We start from the raw sequence: 21,975 nt of genomic DNA on the forward strand, positions 1-21,975 counted from the left end.
CTGTATTGTGCTTACAGTAACCCTGTTCACCATAACACCAATCCATTATTTTCTACCATGTTCCCTGAGGCATATATAAATTGGATCCAATAATGAGAGGCAGTAATGATTGTCTTTGCATATTTGCTGTTGATTTTCAATTATATATATATATATATCGCTGATATTATTGTTCCTGGGTTCTGTGCAGTATGGTATTAAACCAAACTATTCCAAAGAAATGGATTTAGTGTATTATCGCACTGTTTTCAGACATTGTTTCATAATAGCAAAAATTTCAACACGCTTATCCACATAAAAAATCTGCGTGACTGCTGCATATACACCTGCTTCATGCCTCTATAAGTCCTATCAGATCCTGAAATATACTGTGAAATCGGGGGGGAAAGGCATAGAAACTATAGGATAAGAGCATAGAAGCAATTTCAGAGGAACAGACAGAAAAAGGAGAGAGAGGGGGAGACCGTCCTCTCTACGTCATTAAGGATGCTGAATAGTAAACTCCTTGTTCCATTCCAATTTCCGAAGCTTTGAAGGAGTCACTGGTTGGATGTGGCCTGCCTCTCAGAGCGTGTCTTCTGTTCCACTGAGCACACAGTAGCTTAGGGATCAGCCTGTGTCCCTGACAGGAATGTGTGCCACTGAGCGTTGGCCTGTCCACTGAACAGAGCTGCAAGCCTCAGATCAGTGGCATTGGCTGGCCTACGGGTTGTTCTTTATGGCTGTGTCGCTGAGTGGCTGGCTCTCCGCTGTGCACACGGCAACCCTCCAGATGGATGCTGGGACAGCGGAGGCCACAGGGCTGAAAATCCCATCAAGCAGCAGTTCCAGGCCCTTGCACTGAGAAGATGAAGCGCACCGGCACGCCAGGGGACACGGGCCAAACCCTCCTGCACCTCCATCAATGCCCCCAACCCCAATCCCTTCATGCCCCTCTTTCCTTCCTCCCGACATCCTTCTCTTCCCCTTTTTCTGTCGTTTTACAGGGGAAGACTGCATGCCCAACCAGCCAGAATATGGAGTGTGGCCCTCGGGGTCTGTGGCCCTCGCTTGTTAAATAAAGGAGCTGACTGGCTGATTGATAGACCCTCAGCAGTCCCTGCACTTCACGTGTTTCCCAGTTTGCTGCCTTATATACGAATCCTTTGTTGGCCGGGCCTGCGTTAGCGTTTGTTAAATGCACTGTGTGATGGATGGCACCAATTTTCCTCCAAAACCCAGATGAGCCACCTAAGCACCTTTCCCACTCCCCTGGTTTCTCCCCAGGTAAACCCCACGAGCATACAAGGACAGGAGTGCTCTAAAACAGTATCAATCAAACAACCTTGTGCACGCCTGCAGAGGCAATGCAATGTTTCAATTATGTGTCTTTTCTTCAGTGTCAGACATTATGTTCAATCTCTTACCCCCACGACAGCGGCTGGCCAGTTGTCCTCGCTCCCAGCCCTTAATTTTACTCTATAAGAGCGCCAGCATTTCTGGCACGCTTACATAAGATGACCTTATACTAGAAACAACCCATCTTAAGACAGTCGGGATTTAAAAAAGATTGATGCTGCAATGTCAGCAAAAAATGGATCACAACTAAAACTTTTTTTTTTTTACAAAATCACTTATATGAGTTGATGCATGTTTGGGAATGATTTTACATGTATAATAAGAATAATAAGAATAATACAAGTGTCAGTTATAACATGATAATAACAGGATATCATGGTGAGTCAGAGCATGCAAAACGTTTTCTGCAGTGGTCAGTATAAGTCAAAGGAGGGTCATAGGGGTACTTTTCAACCCACAAATCACAGCGCACCTTCCAAAACCACATATCAGAACCGCCAAACACAGAATCAGTGATCCCTGACAGTCGGGGTATGGCTTTATGATCATCTTCAGCATTTGTTATCGTCTCTGTTTGGATCTTCTGTTTGGCTCATGATGTCAAATGAAAGTTGTTTCATTAGTTGTAAACCAAGTCTAATGGGAGGATTGTATATAGTATAATGCTTCAGGTATGAAAATATTGACATCATATCACAAAAGCCTCATACTCTTCAGGATTTTTAAACAATTCATTTACAATCGTGGTTCTTTCACTCATATTATTGTTTCAAAATGCAGCTAATTCTGGAAAGCAGAAAAAAAGTAATAAGTGTATCACTGGGCGAATTACCTAATAACATTTATAATAAGCTGCCACACTAAGACCCAAAATTTGTACCAGCCAGGTCTTACTCTGTCCATGTAATGCCAGAGGCAGAGCTGAAATCCATAAAGGATGCAGAAGAGTGTCAGTCTGATGCAGTGTACTGAACAGCCAGGTGAAAAGAATAAACAGATGCGAGCCCAGTCTCTGGGGTGTTGAGTTCATTTGTTACCAAGCGAGGACAGACACATTCCTGTCAGACAAGCCGTGCCGACACCAGATGAGGGGTCATTCTAGTTACGGAGTGAAAATCCTGGGTTAAGGACAAAGATTCTCACTTCACACTGAAGGCGGCCATGAGCTTTTATTTCCCCTGTGGTCCTGTACGATAAATGCTCATTCCACATTTAGCTCCAAGGAGCCCCAAAGCTTTTTCTTTCTTTTTTTTTTTTTTTCCTTAATAAAAGTGAAGCATATTTATCATTGTTTGTCTCCTTTCGTGTTTCTATAAGTGAACAAACAACTATTTTTTTCAAGCCTGTTCATCAAGAACAATGACCATGTGCTCTCCTATTTTTCTTAACTGAAGATATTTTCATGTGGCTTCCTTTATTTTCAATTTTCTTTGTTGTCAGCGATGTTTTTGAGTCTGCTGTTGAAGTGCGTTGAGGTCCACTCACTGTGTTTTGTATATATAGGCTTCCCTGAGTGGGACAGACAGCAGACAGGCTCACTGAAGCCTCTCATTGAGGATATGGGAAGGTACTTGAGACACACTGGCTCCTAACCAGAACAACTGGCGTCTCTCCTCTGCAGATGGACACACAGGTGGGCTCACAGGTGGAGAAGGAAAGGGGGAGGGGAGTCTGCTGCCAGTTTTGTGTCCTGCTAGGTGTGTGCGTGTGCAAACGTGTGTGCAGAACATCTGGACCATGGTCCACTGATATGTCAGCACACAAACTCATCAATGAAGCTACACTGCTCCCTTCTGGATGCCTGCAGCACCACATGGTTTCATGTCTCATTGTTCCAATATTTTATGCGTGGAAAACATCGACAATCTGCTCTTTGAGCCATTAACATGAGTTGTTTTTTTTCTTCAATCAATTTTAGCTGCATTTTAAACACTGAAAAATATTGTTATTGCTCGAATTGACATGTTAATATGTTCTTTGTCCCTCTATTAAAACAATGATGTACACTGCTGGAAAAAGGCATTTGTGCACTAGGTGCTAATATCCAGCCATATAACGCATGACACATAATCATCCCCTCTAATATTTTTCTTTTTTTTTTCCTCATTCACAAAGAAATCTGTTGTATACGTGTGCTTCTGAACATCTTATATGAATTATTGGTTCTGTCTATGAAAGGATGGGCAGAACCAAACAATATGATTGCAGAAAGCACCCCGACAAATAATATTGATCCCAGCAGCATACAGACAGCTAATCGATGAATGTATGTCCTCCCCGCACAGGCTGCAAAGCCGAGATCAATTTTGAAGACAGATGAGGCATTGGCAAATAAAGTGAAGTAGTTCTGAAGCATATCCCGCTGAGGTGAAATGGAATAAATTCCCCAAACATATGACAGATTGACTATAGCTGTGAGGAATGGAGGTGCCAGGCTGTTTGAACTCAGAACAACCATGTTTAATGGCGTAATTGTAATAAATATTGTTGCCACATCACCTACTTCAGTAAGTTTATCTGTCTTATTCTTGGTGTCTGCTCGTACACTTTTATATAGCTTGCTCTCTGGCCTCACATCATGAACCGCCAGATGATTTATTGATCTAAACGCAGCCTCCAAATAACCTGCACAATTGTTTCATCACCTTGTCATTATTGCCCCATGATGAGCCAGGTATCAGAAAAGTTGGAGAAGTCCCTCAAGGGTGTCCCTTTCAATGCTGAACTGATAGGCACATTAGTTTTCATGTATCGCAGACTCGTATGAGGTTATAGGTTGTTAGTGCCTTGTTGATTGCGCGGTCAGCTCGCTGCCCCATATAGCAAATCCATCTGTCTTATAGTCTTGTATTTTATTTCTATATTTTGTGGCGTTTGTGAAAAAGGAGCACGGCCATTACAAATCTGTCCTCACATGAAATATGATCTCGTAATTTGATTGTGAAAATATCAAATATAACCCCTTGTTAACAAATTCTCCAACATCTAGTGGTTGGCGTGATTACAAAAGTCAATTTGTTTTATTCTACAGGTGTAATGAATGGTTTTGTCCTACAGGGGGTGTCTCCACACAAAATGTGTTTTTAGGAGTAAGCGTGATTTAGATTTATTTTAATGGAGCAGCGTCTGTAATTTAAGTAATTCCATTATTGCATAATGGGTGGCAGTAACAAGTCCCTGTCGTATTCCATTTGTTTTCAGCATAACTAAACTTCCCGGGTTCTTTGAGTTTGGTTTCCTCTTCAATCTGCCATTTTTTCATATTTTACCGATGCAAGACTAGATTCACGATTAACTAGACCGGACAAGCTGGAGCTAAGCTTGTTAACTTGCTAACTGATAGTAATACCTACAGCACAACACAGACCTGACAAAAAAAAAAAAACTACACCAACACTACATTGTTTTCTCTCTATTCTTCTTTGATTCCCCACTGTGCTTTTAACAAAATATTGCAAATAATGCATCATGGCAGCAAAAGTCAACAGCTTGACATTCAGGCAAATAAAACACATCAAAAATGATCACAAGCAAACAAAATCTGGTTTTCATTTTTTTATATAATACATTAAACAAAGGGTTTTAAAATAAAGCAATTATTATTGTTCATGTTTCGTCAATCGTCACTTAATAAACAACACACACTGTGTGAAAAAGCCAACAGCAAAGAAACCCTCAGTCCCAGATATAAGCTCTCATTCCAGCCATGAAGCGACGCGGTCTAAGACTGAAATAGCCGGAGAGCCTGGCCTGGCCCAGATGCCAAGTGAGAGCTGCTATAAATAGGGAGTGTTGTTGTGATGGAAGTGTCACAGGGCACAAACAAAAACCCACAGAGGTCAAGAAAGATTCCCGATGTCAAAGCCAGAGGTCGGCATGAAGCCTTATTAAGTGTCAGGAGTGAAAATGTCTACCAGTACTCAACAGTAGAGTTACTACAGTTATCTCAATTCAGAAAAAATATATATGTTCCATAACTTCACCATTCAAACAATCTATATAAAAGCAACCACAAAAATTAGGACGGACATCATTATACCCAGAAATGTATTCGCTCATTTTCACGAAGAATTCCTTCATTTATATGATAGGTTGTTTTTTTTAATCTGAATCTGCTATTACATTAAGAGAGATTAAAATGACTCACATTATCATCACTGTTATTGCTGCTGCACAGATATACTTGGGAAGATGCTGGTGGGTGGAATATGCTTGCCCCCTAAGTTTAATGTGACAATCAATATCTGTTTTATGGCTGGATAATAGAAGTTTATTTCATATACTTTAAGAACTGTGGTGAAATAATATATAATGCACATGTAGAACAAGAGGTGTTCTAGGACATTTGGGGGATCCCAATTAGCAAAAGTATCGCATAATATTAATAAAAGCATTAAAAAAAAAACAATAAATGAAATGCATGCGACTTCAGGCCTCACAATATTCACATCAAGAAAAAGGGGAAAGTGACAAAAAACACACTGTACCATTGAATTTGAAAAGTTTAAAATACTCAACATTGGTCTGAAGTTAACGTAATTATTTTTCTTTTGTTTTATCAAACACTTATGAGAAAGAAATATACCAGAAGCCTTGTGTTTAGCAGCATGTAGACATTAAGAAATTTGTTAGACACTTCAAATAGTCCACAGCTGGAAAAAGCTGTTACCTGAGGAAGAGTATTAAAAATTTAGAGGCTAATAAAAGGCATCTTCTTCTTCTGAGCCAAAGAGTAGTTACATGACACTGTGGTATACAAATGAGAGCACACGCAGTTTGTAATGATTAAACCTCAAGCATTCATCCTAATAAGTGAAGCATAATTCCTGAAGAGTATCCAGAACAGACGAAGATAACATCACGAGACAGGCGGACATGTCAAGGTTTTATGCAGCCTTCCATCTGCTTGAGCTGCAATAACGATGCGCCCTCACTTGTCCTCCCACGGCACAGTCTGTGTGGCTGAAGTTGAAATTCAAAGTACACATACACAGGCTCCCACGCCTTATTCAATTCACAGTTTGTTCATTCCCTTTTTAACAAATGTTTCAAAATCGCATAATGGACAACCATTAAAAAGAAAATGCAACTTCAAACACATCACATTACTTATTTAAGAAACTAATAAAAAAAAAAAATAATAAAAAAAAAAAAAAAAAAAAAGCATGACAGTTTTTAAAGTTGCAGCCTGACACAAAAAAACAGACGCCCGAGCATCTCCTGATCAATTTGCTGTCTATTTGACTCTTCCTGTGTTAATTCTCCATGGCTGTGTAGGAAAGTAGCAAGCTATCACTTCTAAGCCCACTTAGTTATCTTCTGTCAAGATATTGCATTTAGGAACCTGAAATAAGACGGAATAATTTGATTAAATATCCAACTAGAATGAGCTTTAAGATTTTAAAGGGAAGTTTAATCATGTTTGTGAATTAATGCGAGTTTAAATAAATCCCTGTAAGACTTTTCAAATTTAGCCATTAAAAACACACGGACAAGCCTTCACTTTTCAGCCATTTAAGGTAAAGCTTTGAAGCTTTTGTCTGGCAGGTTAGACCGACTCCAGAAATGATCAAGTGTAGTGCTTCCTTCCTGCTACACCCAAACAAAGTAGGCAATTTCATCTAAGTCTACAGGATAGTCTGTGAGGTGCAGTGGCTCCTTGATATCGAATCTCTCCCCCTTATAGCTTTTCCAACGGCCGGCTGGGAGGTAGATGTCACGTTCTTGCTTTCCAGGCTCTAAAACTGGGGCGACCATGAGGTCATCCCCAATCAGGAACTGGGAGTCTATTTTATAGGCCGTCTCATCACCTGTGGCAATCCACCACAGGGGACGTATGATCGGGTCCCCGGTGTCCAGCACCTCGCCAGCCAGCTCAAGGACCCGCGGCGCCACAATGCTTTCATGCAGGGCTGTGTATTTCCGAGCAATTTCCACTACCTCGTTGTCGTATTCCCACGGTGGAATAGAAAACTGCATGGAGGGCATGAAGGCAGACAGCTCCAACCAGCGGATATAGAGCTCCCGATCAGGCAACACGCGATTTCCATCTGTGCGGTTCAGATAGGCATTCCCACCGATCATGTCTGGTAGAATGAACTGGTATCCCAGAATGCTGATGGTGAGCACTGTGGGAATAAGAGATTTGAGACCCAACTCATAGCCCCACACGGAGTCTCGGTCAATCGGCCTGAAGAAGCAGGATATGTTCTGGGACTGGTAACCACTGCGCAGCTCGGCTCTATCGTTGTAGGGAATCGCCATTTCTGTGTAGCGTCTTGTGAAAAAACTTGGATCGCGAATCGGAGTCCGAGTGCTAAATTTCCATGGCAAGTAGTTGGTCTCTCCTGCATCAAATTTAAAGGAGGCGACCCCATACCGGGAGCGCAATGAACGGAGCTGGGAGGAGAACCAATCGCGGGCTTCCGGGTTTGTGAAGTCCAAAATCCCACCAATGCCATTCCACCAACGTACCAGGGCAGGCATCTGGCCTGTGGGTTCTCTTACAAACAACCCCCTTTCTACACAGGTGTGGAAGTTTTCTGAGTCATAGTTAACAAAAGGGTGGATCCAGAGAGACAGCAGAAAGCCATCCGTTTTCAGTTTTTGAAACATCGACGAGGCATTGGGAAACTTTGCCGGGTCAAACTCAAACTCCCCATAGCGTTTGGTGTAGCGATCATCCAGCTCCAGGTGGCTACAGTTGAAGTTGTATTTGCGGATGTTGGCAGCATACGTCAGCAGTTTGTTTTGATCAATGTCAGTTTTATGCAATGCCCAAGTCGACCAAATGGGATGACGAAACATGGCTTTGGCAGGCACTTTGTTTGGTTTGTTGAAGTACCTGCGGACCATGTACTTATGTATGGATGTCACGTCTAAACCAACGCAAACTCTGTAGCTAAGCTCGGCGCAAGGCGCCTCCCCTGGATCTGGCTTGAAGGGACTGTCATTGTACCGTGCCTGGAAGTACATGGTCTTGTCTGTGTCATTCCATCCCAGGTGAAAGGGCACCGAGTTGTTGATCTTAATTGCGGTGGCGTTTGATGACAGCCAGTAACTTTCCAAAATGCCACCAAATTCATTGCGGTTTGAGTAGATGTCGCTCGTGACAAAGGGCTTCGGAGCCTGTTGACCAGAAAGGGAGATCGGCCAGTGCTGGATAGCTGACACTGCACCACCGTACCAATGTGCAAACTTGTATGTCATGGCATGTTCGACAGAAATGTCAGGAACCAGTTCCTCCCAACGCACACGGTAGCACTGCACGGTGTCTTTGGGTCGGACTGTCTCAATAAAGAAGTTCAGTGTCCTATCAGTGGTGCGTCCACAGCTCAGAAGCTCTCCTTCTTTAGTGCAGGAATCCAAATCAAGGGTCCCTGACCTGCCAATGATTTAAAAACATTACATTTTTAGGTATTCTCTTTCAAAAACCAAAAGCACATTTCCATGAATACCCAAGATATTGAACATATCATTTTACATTAGAAAATATTTTTGTATTTACTTTTGATTTTAAACAGATCTAAGAAATTTCAATAACCGACTTAAAATACCAACCTGAAATCCATTCGGAAGACAATTGATCCTCCTTGGTTGCGGATGATATAGCCATCTTTATTCAGATCCAGCAGCTGAGTCTTAAGCAGCTCAGCTTTGCGGAGAGAGGCTATGTAATAACACCACGCGGTCATCGCTGCAATCACCAGCAGCAGACACATTACTCCGTGCCCAACTAAGGGTCGAGTGTCCCTGCTGTGTTTCTGCTTGGGAATAACATCTGTAATTGTTCCCCCCGCGCCTCCCGGTACTACTTGGTACATGACTTCAGCAGGAAAATCCAAAAGGTGATCATCAGTGTTCAGCGAGGGAGCCTCTCTTGTTGGTTGGACTCTGACCTGTTGTCACATCTGTTTGCCTGAATGTCCTGAAAATGAGATAATGAACTTTGAAAAGGCACTGATGCAGTTTTTGTTTGTCACAGAGAAACACTGGTGTTCAGGAGGGAGGAAGGCCCACTATTTGATTGTTTTAAAGGACAATGTACCATGCATTTATCATTTGTGAAAAGTAAGAATTTATTGACTTAATGATAGGAGACGAGCAGGAAAACAGCCGCTGTCAGATCAGTGTAAAAGACGTGCTTTCAGCCTGACTTGTTCTCTGTCAGTTCAAAGCCTCCATTCCATTTTTTTTTTTTCACAAAGTCTTATATGCTCCGCAATGCTGAACAAGCACTTAAAAGGTATTACGCTGTCAGGATGCAAACTTTAAAGGTGTGATCGAGATTTAACCAAACAAATCTACTGCCAATTGCACATTAAAAAAACAGATAAAGTGGATGTTCCCAGCTGTAATTCTAACACACGAGTTCAATTGAAAGAAATCTCATTTGTATGTAAGGGGTAGAAAAGGAGAAAAGGGGATTTTAGCCTTATACCTCTGCCAGCGCCGAGAAGGAGAGGAAAGAATACTAAATGTTGTGGATGGCCAAAGCCAGCTATCCAAAAGTCGAGGTAACTGGGTTTGTACTAGTCCACTTTGACAAGTGTGCCAACAAATCCAACAAGAGCGGACCCCACTGTACCTCCCAGCATGGATACAAGGGAAGTTCTTGTGGATAATGAACTGGTCAAGAATAGTTATTGTGGCTTTAGCTAATCAGAATAGATCTGATTAGAATTCAGAGCAGAGCGACGGGAGTTCATTCGCCTCCGAGCTCCCCGTTTGCTGACTAGTCCTAACACCAATTGACCCTCGCGCCTTGCCCTGGCAGCAGGGGTCGATAATAAAAAATGCTGGCAATTAATTAGCAATCTTATTGACTAATTCTGTGTTCAACCACCCTTACTATAGATTTCCCCCAACAACAGGAGTGATAACATAAGCCCATTATTAATTAACACAGAACTAACCGTTGATTCCAGAGATCTGCTCGGGCAGCCACACTTAAGGATCCTGACCCAGGAAGTCTTATAACGATTAAATAAGTATCTCAAGTAAGTGCGAGGAAACAGCTAAGATTTTACAAGACTTTCCACATCAGGCAGCAAACGAATAGTTATCAAGTTTAAGGATTAGGCTGCAGATATATATACTAGTAAGGAAATTAAATTCCTCTTGTGCTTTTGCACTGTACCTTAAATCATCATTTGAAACTGTTTCCATTGCATTTATATTACAGTAGATTCTAAACATTACATTATTAATTAGATTTATGCACCACTTATTCCTTTTAATCTGAATTTCTTCTCACAAAAACAAACATTACAGTGAGAAATAAGCCATTTTTGACAAATCCATTATGTCACAAGTACTCAAGCTTGTAACTTGAAATCAAGTTATAAAGCATTTTGTTTGTAATTATAGTAACATAACATTTCATTTCTGCTTTTACTGAATGCACAAAAATCTATCAGCTGACTGATGAACCTGGCATGATATAAATAAAAAAACAATCAAGAAATAAAGATTATATGACTTAAAAATAGTGTTCTCTTACTTTTTTATTGAATGGGCTACTGATCACTCATCTTCCAGTCAAGTAAAAGTTTTTTTGTCTTGCTATGGAACAGTGAAATGTTCAGGTCGTGGACACGTCTTTGTTTATGGGGGTTCACATGTGCAGTTTCAGCCGATTCATTATCTGTCCTGAAGAGGAGGAAAACAAACAAAGAAGTGCTGATTCAGAGCAGCTGTGTGAGAAAGTCTCCAGAAGTGCGTTGGGTTTTTTGTTTTTTTTCTATTTTCCATACCCCTTTCTTAATAAACATGTATGCGTGAAGGACCATTTAAAGTATGCATCGCACTAAACAACACTAATCACGTGTACGCACTTTCAAAGTAAAAGTCAGAAACGGGATCAAATGAAATATGTTCAGTCACGGATTGTGCATGCAGTGATCTAATGTGGAAACCACACGTTGTTGTTTTGCGCCTTGATGGGTGGTGCGAGAAAGTTAACGGGAGAGAAATAAGTGGGACTGCAGTTATCTCCTCGTGCAGACTCACTTTCACTCTCAGCTCAATGGTTAAAAATAGTTTTTCGCCTACCGGTCAGCAGAAGCCCCCTCGGCACCTCCAGACCCAACTTGTTTGCCTCAGTTGACAGAAAAGGACTGAGAAAGGAATCAAAGCGTGTTGGTGCGTGTCCGCCTGCTCCGCGCCCAAGGCATCATGGGAAATGGAGTTCACCACCTCTGTTTTCGACTTCTGCTTGAGTTCCAGATGTGCAGGGTTTGATGATGTCACGTCGGGACACAATGACCTCCTTAGGAGTTGTACATCATCTTAGGTGTCGTTTTGGACTACTTTGTTGTCGTTTGTGTGTCTTTCTGAGCTCTTACTTGTGTCTCTGTTACTTTGCTTGAATTGTACTTAATTACCAAGAAAAGTACTGTTATGAAAGTACTCTTCTTAAAACCATTCCCATTGTCAATTGCAGACATTTCATTTACTTTAAATAAATTAGGCTATCCAAATGGAATACTATTAATCTCCTTGAGGAAAACGTCCACATTTACCCATCCTATTTCTAGGTGCTTTTGCAAGTATAAATCCCTCAGTGGACAGGTCACTACTGTGGGGGACTGGTCCACTGAGGGATTTATACTTGCAAAATTCAGATCAAGTTCCCTTCTCCAACCTTTACGTCACCACTGGCAAAAAAAAAAAAAGAACATTTCTCTGTCAAAAAATGAAGCACCCTAAAATCGCCATCCATCTTTAAATCCAGTGAAGGGTCATGGAGCACGGGAGCCTTACCCCAGTGCACAATGGGTATGCACCAGTCCTACGTTGGATGAACACAGCGAGTTGACAATCATACATTCACACATCTAGATGAGATGAAATCAGTACATTGATAATTAAAACATATTTCTCTGCGCATTAGTTCAATGGCATCTATCGGCGCTGTGCAGTTCTTCCTTTATTAGCTGTATCATATCCCTGGAGAATACCAATCATAAGATTGTAAATCCTTTGGATACATTTTTCTTGTTTATTTTCATTTTAGTTCCTGAAACATCCAACAGAAAATTTACGTGTCACATGTGGAAAATGATTGCTCTAATAGGAGATTTAATTTGTAATGTCACAGACAGCGCAATATGGACCACGCTACCTAATTTGAATTCATCGCCACAAGTCCCTTTTGGGAAGATCTTTTTCGCTGATTAACTGTTGGAGTTTTTCTATTGTGTGAAAGAAGATGATAGTGCTCCGGGGCCAGCCTGCATTATTCCTTGTTACACATTGTCTCACAGGGTTAATTAGCAAGGATTAAACAACAGTTAACAATCGCTGGTTTTGCAGGGGAATCCCCTGCAGGTCCTCTGATGGACCTCTTGTGATCCTAAATCCTCACTTTGGAATGTGGCGCTCTAATTGTTCTAGTAAAGGCATTCAGACACAAACTCGGGGTGTATGGTGTAGTGTCCAGCTTGGTAGGGCTTCACCACGTGGAAGCAGCTGTAGCAGCCACTGTTGAGAAGAAGAAGAGAGAAGAAACATGAGACTTCATAGGTATATTTGTGCAACATTATTTGTAAGTGAGTGTGCACCTATAATCCAGAGAGCTGTTGGAGCGACACTTCTGGTGTGTCTGTGGAAAGTGGCGAGAAGCTGCAGGAGGGTTGGTAGTTTGGGGTCTTGTTCGAAACGGCACGCCTCTGTTTTGCCTGTAAAAACATTGCTTTGAACATACCTTCAATTGTCAGTAAATTACTTATCTGTAAGGTTTATCAGCTGTTTTAGTGTTTTCAGGGTCCATAGGCCACAAAAAGAAGTCAAAAATCACTTAGTTAAATTAGTTGTTGTGCTGAGAGTGGATGGCAACCCCTCTGTGAATCTAGTCTGAACAAATCAATACACAGTCACTATTCATTTAGGTTAATGGTTTGCAAAGTGTGGAACACCTGAGGGGTGCCAGAGAGCTGGGCAGGGGGTAGTGGCAGGTAAATATGGGAGTCAGAGACAGGAATTCTATCAGCATTATCTTATATTTCGAATTCAAGTCATGGTAATAAGTAGCTTTAAAATGTTCACAACCAAGTTTGATGCAATACAGACAAATTATTATTTATTTTATTTAAAGTTGTAGTGCAACACCATAGGTGTAAGAGAATATTCACTGACAATATGTTGACTTACCAGATGTGAGGGAAAGAATAATACCTTATAAAATATTAGGAACCAAAAATTACGTCTTGGCCTGAGCCACTTCTGGATTTATCACATTTTGCTCCATAGAAGGTTTTGATTTGGGGTTTTTTCAAGATAAAATGAGATTGAAATAGATCAAACAATTACCTTTGTTGGATGTTCAGATCAGAGTGTAGCTGAGCAGTGGAGGGAGCAGGAGGCTCTGTCGGCTGTAGTTTCAGCAGTCGGTCAGCAGAGGGCAGAGCATGCTCTCTCAATGGGGTGAGAGGAGGCATGTGTTGGACTTCTGCATTTGTTGTGTTTGACGAGTTGCCAGGACAAGCCGTAGCAGGGCAGCGAAATGACAAATGTCTGACTGGGGGGAAGAGGGGCCGATGTGTGCTCACTGGGGTCACGGCATGTGGCGGTGCGCGTGGTGACCTATAGCTGGGCTGAAGGCTGCGAGGAAACAGAAAGTCCTGAGGGGACAACAGAAAGATGGATATGTAGAGGTGGAAATAAGATGGGGATGAATGACGTTTTTGGAAAACAGAAATAAAAAACCACCCAAATAGCCTCCATTTACACATTGCAGGACCTTGCATTTACAAAAGTATCTTTTATTTCTTTGCTGATTCCCCAATATTAAGGTGCGAGTAATTTCCATGTTGTGTGTAACTTTTAAGAGATATATGTCTTAGTTTTCTCTCAGCACCATTGCAGTGTACATAAATCAGAATCAGATTCTGATATGTCAAAATTACTCGATTTTTGCATTTATGTATTTTCTTTTAAAAGATAGGCATGAAGGGAGTAATGAATAATAGATATATTGCAACTTTCAACGCATAAGGGAACATAAACAACCAACCACAAATTAGTGAAGAACACTTCTGTGGCTTAATGAGGATCAGTGTCAGTAATAAGTGACCAAGTATAGTCTTGTCCAACTCTCAGTGCACCAAAGTTTTCAAATCTGCTAAATAACAGGAGCAGAGTGCCACAACATATCTATCTTCGATAGGTACTTTGGTAAGTAAATCTTGCAGTAGGACAAGCCTGAGTGTCTTACCGGCCGGGGCTGGGGGTTGTTCCTGCGGTGGGCTGACGTTGGCCGAAGCTCTTCTCGTTTCACTGTGCCGGGAGATCTGAACTGCTCTTTGTACGCTGTGATGTAGAGCTGAGGAGCCATTTTTATTTACTGGAGGGCTCACTGTGCACTGTTTGCCTCCTGTTGTGCTCAGAACTTCTTCCAGCAGCAGCATCCTTCTCCTCCCCATCACGTTAGCTCCACCTCTTCTCTTAGATCAGTGCTCCACCTGCTTTACCTTGGCATTTATTTTGAAATATGTTTGGGGTTTATCTGTTGTTTGGATTTGAATGCTTACAATTTCACAGTTTTAAGTGCCTCGTTATGTTTTCTGCACGTTTAAGGAATTTATCTGACGTCAGTTGCTGTAAATCCTGGAAGCATGTCGATCACTTCCATTTATTTTTTTAACATCTTATTTAACCTGTTGCCATTGTAACTACTCCTTTGGAGGTCAATAGCATCCTTACTGAAGCAGAACAACTCATTGTGCCATTTGAGCACTCAGCTACTAATCCTTCTAAAGCTCCAAGCCCCCTGCAGAGACTCATACCTGGGGGTCACTGTCCATGACCTACTTCCCTCCCAGGGGCCCCTTCACAACCCGGCCAGCACTGATCTCAAACACTGAGGCTCGGCTCCTGGCAGTGGAACTGCCTTCTAGTTAAAACGGACTCAGGTTTCATCAGATCTACAGAGCTGGAACAAACCAGCGGACGAATGGGACTTCTAAGAATCTCCCACCGCCACCCACACTCACCTCTATTCCGTGTCAGCATGCAACACAAACATTAATAATTCACCAAGCGCTGTAGGGTGTCTTTGTGTCTCCAGCGCTCTCACTGAGTTATCAGTGACAGGAACTGGCTGTTCGTCCACCGCCGTGCTTGGGCCTGGGTTACACAGCAGTGTTAAGGCCAGTCAAATCCATGTCAACAGATGCAGGGCAGAGGACAAGGGGCCATCACGGTAATGATGTGGCAGGGGCGTCTTTTATGGCTGCTTAAATCACATCCAGGCTGCGGGTGGTGTTCCTGACTTTGATGCAGCATCAATTCTTTATTGCTGTTTCAGACCTCAGCGAGTCTTTATATAATGAAAGGTACAAACATTACACACTTCAAAGCAAATGCACACAGTATAGAATATGCATATCGCCATATTGAGAAGATTCATGCTGCACTGCTTTCATGTTGTGCACAATCCAGTGAAACAAATGTCCAGCGTGTGCAAAGTGCTTGTCGCAGCTTCAGTGTTGGTAGTCCCACTGCATTCATTGGTGCTTAGATTTCACCGCAGCTTTCAGTTTTGTGTAGAGATATCCAAAATTCTGTAAAAGCGACAAAACGAAAATAAGACACTGAATATCTAATAATATTTTTTTTTTCCTACTCGTTTCAGTGCTTTGAAACCTTGTGATTTCTGGAAGATGCAAAATATTAAACATGAATTAATGACCTGACAGTACATTACTCACCTGGATTGCATAATAAACGATTGCCAAATAAGCAGCAATGCAACCACCCAGGAAGAGATCGAATGCAGCAGGCTTCACTCTGAAAAACACCGAGTGTCAGTGTCCAAATGATCAAATTTAATACATGCACAAATCTCAAAAGAATTCTTTACCTGTACATCACTACGGGCTGGTTCATTTGGTCAAAAAAGGTAATATCAGGGTCCCTGTAGGGAGATGATTATTTTTGGTCATTTTTAGATCAAGTCACAAGGGTATGTTTTTGTTTTGTTTTTTTCTACTTGAGCTACTGCGAGTGACCTCTTGTCCTGTCGAAACGTGTGTCTGTAGACGTGCTGCAGGTAGCGTTTAAAGTCGTGCTCCAGTGAGTTGACCAGCAGCATGTGACCGGGCTCCTTATCCAGCAGTTGAGTGGCCCGAGGGACTGACGTCAAGAAGGACATCAAACTGGAAATCTTACTGTCCTGAAAGTCCTGCATGAAGGTCGTGGAAGTGCATTTGCAGGAGGAGAAAGGCGTGATAAATCGCACCAAAACTAGAAGCTACTGTATGTCAAGCTGCTTAAAGATCTACTTTTCTAATGACCTGGAAAAAACACATTTTATTTTGTTATTCAAATACAGCTTTTCTCTCCATTTATTGTTATTGTCCTGCGTCGATGGCATAGATTCATGCAAAAGGTGTCAGACGTTCCAACGAACATTCTGTAATGTCTGTGAATTAACACCAGAGGTCAGCACTTGTCTGTTAATGCTCCCCCAAAAACCGTAGGGACTTACCAATTGACCCTTGAAAAGCTGTACTTCCTTTGGGGAACCCTACAGAGAAATAGGACACATGAAGCATTAACGTCCAGTAAAAACTGTTGACTCACTTTATATCTTCATGGATTTGTTGTTTCATGGCTTCACTCACCTTGTCAGAGAGATTGTACATGTGTCGGGCCAGCGCTTCTGCGACAATGATGCAATTACGCTTAAGTCTCCTGAAGTCCACTTGAGACCTGTGAGGAGATGTTTATTAAAAAATAAAGTGACTTGTCATGTAAAAATAAAAGTGCCTTCTAAGTATTAAAAGTAAGTTATTTCATTAGTAATTCAGATCCTACATTGTGTCCAGCATTGAGCCACGGAGCTCCGATTTAGGATCTTCGACATGAGAAAGAGTGAAACTGAGGATCCTGCGTAGGCTGTAACGCTCATGTTCCCAGGCCACTGTGGACTCCACCAGATTGATCTTCTTGTGAATTAATCCCACCTTCACCGAGGGAAATCTGGAGGAAACCACCTATAAGACCAACATAACATCGAGCCATTACAACTTATCGTATCTGCACATGTTTGCAGATGTAGTAGAGCTGATGCTGGTTACCTCCTCCAGCTGCTGAATGAAAGCGTGCATGGGACTTTCAGGTTTAGGAGGGCGGGACACGTGCACGAACAGCTCGTCTCCATTGGCCAGAGTATCCAGACATAGAACAAACGCCACATTGTCATGCAGCAGGCTGGACTCTGGAAAAATATTTGGCTTGAATAAAATTCTTTTTGGCGCGTACAGTACAAATTCCACATGTTGAGCAGGGCCACAAAAACTCACCAGCATGGTCTAAATTCTCCTCAATCCACCTCTTTGTGCCAAGGAAGTTGTATTTTCCTCCTCCAGTCAATGAGAACATTAAATTATATCTTTAAAAAAAGCAAACCGAAAACAAGAGAGTCTTAGAGATGCAAAACAATAAAACATACTGATGGCTGACCTGATTTTTTGAGATTTCAACATTTGATTCCCACCAACAGTCGCTGTGGGGTTTCTACCAGGACACTTCAGTCCTGGAAGAAACAGCACTCTTCCTAAAAATGTACTTTATTTAGTAGTTGAATGTTAAATTGCATTGTGAAAGTAGGTTTTCTATCCATGTTACCTTCAGTGAGAAGCACACTTCTAAGTCAGACAACACAGTACTTCATAATGTGAGTGTAATCTGTTACTACTGTTACTGGTCCCTGTGGTCAATTTCCATCCCTTTTTTATTGTTAGTATCTCATTGAGGTGTTTCTGTGGTCCATTTGTGTCTTTACAATCTTTTGAAACTCACCTCAAGTGTTTGTATGTTTATCTTTGTTCATTGTCAGTATTTTTGGAACCTTTGTGGTGATTTAGTGTCTCTTTAAGGATATTTTAGACTGCAAATCCTTACAGGTAACACGCTGGTTGTAATCAAAAAGGTAATGAGGACAAAAACTTAAATCAGTCCAGAAATATAAATGTTTATGATATTCATAGTAATTTATAGTGATTGAGTGCTGTATTGATGTCCAGTGTTCTATTCCCTGAGCTCACTGTGGTCTGGTGCTGGGGCTGCTGTAAAGCTTCTGGAAGAGACGAGCCAGCTCCATCAGGATGGTCACGCCACTGCCGTTAGAGTCGGCTCCAAAAGACAACCACTGTGTAGCACACAACCAAATCCCATCATGAGTGCAGTGGCATATTGTCCATTCTGACATGTTAAGAGGAGAGCTTTTGGAGAAAAAAAAAAAAAAAACTTCACATAATTTTTTTTGCATGTGACTCACTGGGGCCAGACCATAGGAGTCATAGTGGGCAGTGATGACGATAGTGGGCGCATCTTCAACCGATCCAAGAAGCACTCCCTGAAACAAACACGAAAAAAGCAGCAAATACAGATCTGACTTCCATACTTTTGTTGCTTCTCCTGCAAACCTTTCTATACAACAAGAAAGCGGTACCACACTCACCTCCAGAGTGATTACTGAACTGTCAGTGACGGCTTTTATCGGTGCTGTGTTGCTCACCAGGATCTGGAAGGCTGTAGCTGTGACCATACTACGAAGCACTGCCAATATTAAAACCAAAGTACATTGAAATGTTTCGTTTTCCTTTGGGTTTTCTTGATTGTTACCATGTTTTTCATTTTTTTGACACCTATTGGTATCTAATTCAAATTTGTGATTGAAGTCTCTAATCATCATATATACCATTCTTCATTTATATTCACTCGACTTGTTACGTTCATTACCTCTGACAAATATAGATGATGTACGCGTGGCTGCGGTCTGCTTGATCTCCTCATACATGTAGAGCAGCTGTTCATCCTCGGGGACAACATACACTGGCATGAGGGTCTCCTTCTGCAAGGTCTCACCTTCGCTCACCATGAAGGACTGAGAAAAAGGTCATTATTAAACGAGCAGATGAAGAAAACAATTAAGTGGCAATAATTCATCACACTTTAACCTTCTACCTACTTCAGACTACCAGGATGTTTTCAGATTTAAAAAAAATCCAGACACCATGACGTACAAGCATTGTGCCAAACAATGAAAACTGTGCTAACTGACATTTTCTCCTGCAGCGACTCTTTATCTAATTACCTGTATCGTGTCATGAGGGATGCCGGATGTGTTTTTGGGCAGCAGGATCAATACAGCTGCAGCATTTTGTCTCTGTGCCTCAAAGTACTTCTCAGTGCTGAAGTCCTGCACCTTCATGATGACACAGCGGCGGGTCAAGGACGGCTCGTCTGCTGAACGGGCCTCAGCCACCAAGATGGCTCCGCGGCAGCCTCAGCCAAGGACACAAGTCACATTAAAACAGATGTAAGTCCTGTTTGAGGGCAGCACCCACCGAACAGAGAGACTTTTCGCCAACGGTTTCATCTCTCACTGAGAAAGTAAGATGAACTTCCATATTTTAAGGTTGGATTATATATTCAATTCAAATGGCCATAAATGAAACCTCATCACAGAAGCCAGATTTTTAAGCAATTCCAGTCACAGTTAGAAAAAGAAAAAGGTCGGTTGGTTCAGTGATTCAGTGGTGAGGCTCTGCTTAGTTTACATGCTCTTCCTGCATCTGAATGGAATCCAGCTTCACCCCGCAGTGCAAAGCCACACTTGTTAGGGTAACTGGTGACATAGGTTTTGGTGTAAATGTATGCAAGTAAATGTCTGTCTCAGTTGACTGGAAAATCTCATGCACTTTTCCTTTTTTTTTTTTTGTTCACTCTCCCCTGTTTCTCTAACTTGGACAAAGCAAGGTTGAAAGACACATATGCAAATACACCTACTTTCATTCTAAAAACTAAAATAAAAAGTAAATATTCTGCTCAGAATAGAAAATTATAACTTGGTATGATTATTTTGCTATTTCTTCAACTGCTGTGCCCACTTAAAAGAAAAGTCCCAAATTTGAATGACAATGAATGCCAATATCTTTTTACTTCACATGCAACAAAAAAAAAAATTCTTACATTTTCTCTGAGAAAAACTAATTCGTGCAATTTACAAAGGTAATTCACTTTTATATAAAACACATTATCTGCGGCTATTCACATTGCTTTAATGCCAGCTTTTCCAACATTGGACATATGACACTTGTGTAAAAATATGTTGTCATGTATTAATCATCCTTCAGATTAATGTAAAAATATCATTATTCTGCCAACACCCAACCACACAACACTCAATTGCAATAACTTGCTATTTTCAAATGAAGCAACGTTCTTGTCATGTTTAAAGTTGGAGTAAGACTTTATTCACAGCTGCACAAAGCAGAAGCGAAGGTGAAGATCTTCCACTACAATACTATCCTCACATGCTACCTGAGCTGAGTTGGGACAGGAGGCTGCATTTCCCAAGAAATTAAAATACATGTAGGCCAGAGTGTGCAGGAAGGAGCATTGTCTGAACTCACCATGTTTCTGCTGTGCCAAAGTGTACTGTTGCATCCTGTAGGCAGTGAACTCATAGGAGGACACCGCGGGGAGAGCAGAGCTGTGCAGACGCTGCACGCCGAGTAGCAGCACAACAGCCAGGAACATGACGGCTCGTTCGGTTGTGATGTTGGTCTGTAAAATAAGAGTGATGTCACCCTAAATACTGTTTGTAGGTGTACCGAAAGTCCAAAGAAGAATGCATTCAGAGGATCAGAGCAGGTGTTTAAAATGTTGATGAGTACATCTTCTCTAAGTCATACAGATATACGTATGTGGACTTGGAGGCTGCAGATGAGGCCTTATTGCCCTGTGCAATAATCTCAACACACATGGACCCCCCCCCCCCCCCCTCATGAAGAGACATCTACCGGTGTTCTGGAACAAGGTAATTTGTTACTGTAAAAGCACCCATTTGAGTATTGCAATGTTTCTCACCTGTCTCCCTGCTCCTTCTCGTCATGAGACCTCTCTCCACGTCTTCTCCCAAGCTTGTCCCTCCAGCCAAGGTGGACACGCAGTGCTGTTCCCTCCTGGGATTCAAGGCGTCTAGGTAAGCCATCATTCACCATCTGCTCCCAAGGGATCAATTCAAGGCTAATCACAAAGGCCCAACCCCCCCCCCCCCCACACACAACTCCTCACACTCATTACTATATCCAAGCAGGGATCCCTATCCCGCCTCTCTTGGCTGTAATGTCGTTCACTTCAGCGGGTAATCACCCATCTCCAGCAGCGACTGTGTGGGAGGCAGGCAAACCGTTTCATCCACCAGCTATTTGTTTCATCTCCAGCAGGGACGACCGTTTGAGTCGGAGGAAGTGCCGGACTGGAAGATGGTAGTGACTGTTGAACACGAATGAAATCACAAGGCACTGTCGAACTTGAGATATCTAATATTTATTTTTTTGATATGTTGCACTATACACAGAACTTCAACACTGTTAAAATCTAAATGGAACCAGTTCACAATCGTCATAACGAGCATCTGACAAATAAAAATAAAAAATAAAAAAAGCGCCTGTCCGCAAATGAATTACTTCCCATCCATAAGAATCGATGAAAAAACACAGAACTGCAAATAAATAGCATTTGTTACGACAAAGTACTCAAGACTCTAAACTCAAAAGTTAGTGAAGCTACAGCTCGGTTTATACATTAGCCACAAGTATTGCACTCAGTAGAGGGCAACTG

The 21,975-nt window shown here is 41.8% G+C and overlaps 2 protein-coding genes across 2 annotated transcripts; both read right to left on the reverse strand.

The window, feature by feature from the left end:
- Window positions 1–6,930: 6,930 nt before the first annotated feature.
- On the reverse strand, window positions 6,931–11,492 carry myorg (myogenesis regulating glycosidase; the record flags this gene model as incomplete). Its single annotated transcript, XM_080462253.1, has 3 exons — window positions 11,392–11,492; window positions 8,899–9,265; window positions 6,931–8,722 (listed from the first exon to the last, which is right to left on the reverse strand). Exons 2-3 carry the CDS (start codon window positions 9,159–9,161, stop codon window positions 6,931–6,933), a joined length of 2,055 nt encoding a protein of 684 aa, XP_080318379.1. The 5' UTR covers window positions 9,162–9,265; window positions 11,392–11,492.
- A 4,107-nt stretch (window positions 11,493–15,599) lies between these two features.
- On the reverse strand, window positions 15,600–21,331 carry LOC308109095 (BOS complex subunit ncln). Its single transcript, XM_080462465.1, has 16 exons — window positions 21,220–21,331; window positions 20,763–20,916; window positions 19,442–19,632; window positions 19,087–19,231; window positions 18,806–18,903; window positions 18,623–18,700; window positions 18,390–18,493; window positions 17,646–17,734; window positions 17,421–17,560; window positions 17,158–17,336; window positions 16,965–17,052; window positions 16,829–16,867; window positions 16,350–16,522; window positions 16,202–16,255; window positions 16,050–16,128; window positions 15,600–15,902 (listed from the first exon to the last, which is right to left on the reverse strand). The coding sequence occupies exons 2-16, from the start codon at window positions 20,887–20,889 to the stop codon at window positions 15,846–15,848; spliced, it is 1,641 nt and encodes a 546-aa protein (XP_080318591.1). The 5' UTR covers window positions 20,890–20,916; window positions 21,220–21,331; the 3' UTR covers window positions 15,600–15,845.
- Between the last annotated feature and the right edge of the window lie 644 nt (window positions 21,332–21,975).

The sequence above is a fragment of the Lipophrys pholis genome, assembly GCF_963383615.2.
Source record: "Lipophrys pholis genome assembly, chromosome: 4".
In the NCBI taxonomy this organism is placed as follows: Eukaryota; Metazoa; Chordata; class Actinopteri; order Blenniiformes; family Blenniidae; genus Lipophrys; species Lipophrys pholis.

Excerpts from the sequence above, each read along its gene's own strand:
- LOC308109095 (XM_080462465.1), bottom strand. The coding sequence starts at position 20,889 with ATGTTCCTGGCTGTTGTGCTGCTACTCGGCGTGCAGCGTCTGCACAGC. Across the intron at positions 19,232-19,441 it reads TCCCTCATGACACGATACAG|TCCTTCATGGTGAGCGAAGG; the intron begins GTAATTAGATAA and ends CCTTTTTCTCAG. Across the intron at positions 18,494-18,622 it reads ACTCCTATGGTCTGGCCCCA|TGGTTGTCTTTTGGAGCCGA; the intron begins GTGAGTCACATG and ends TGTGCTACACAG.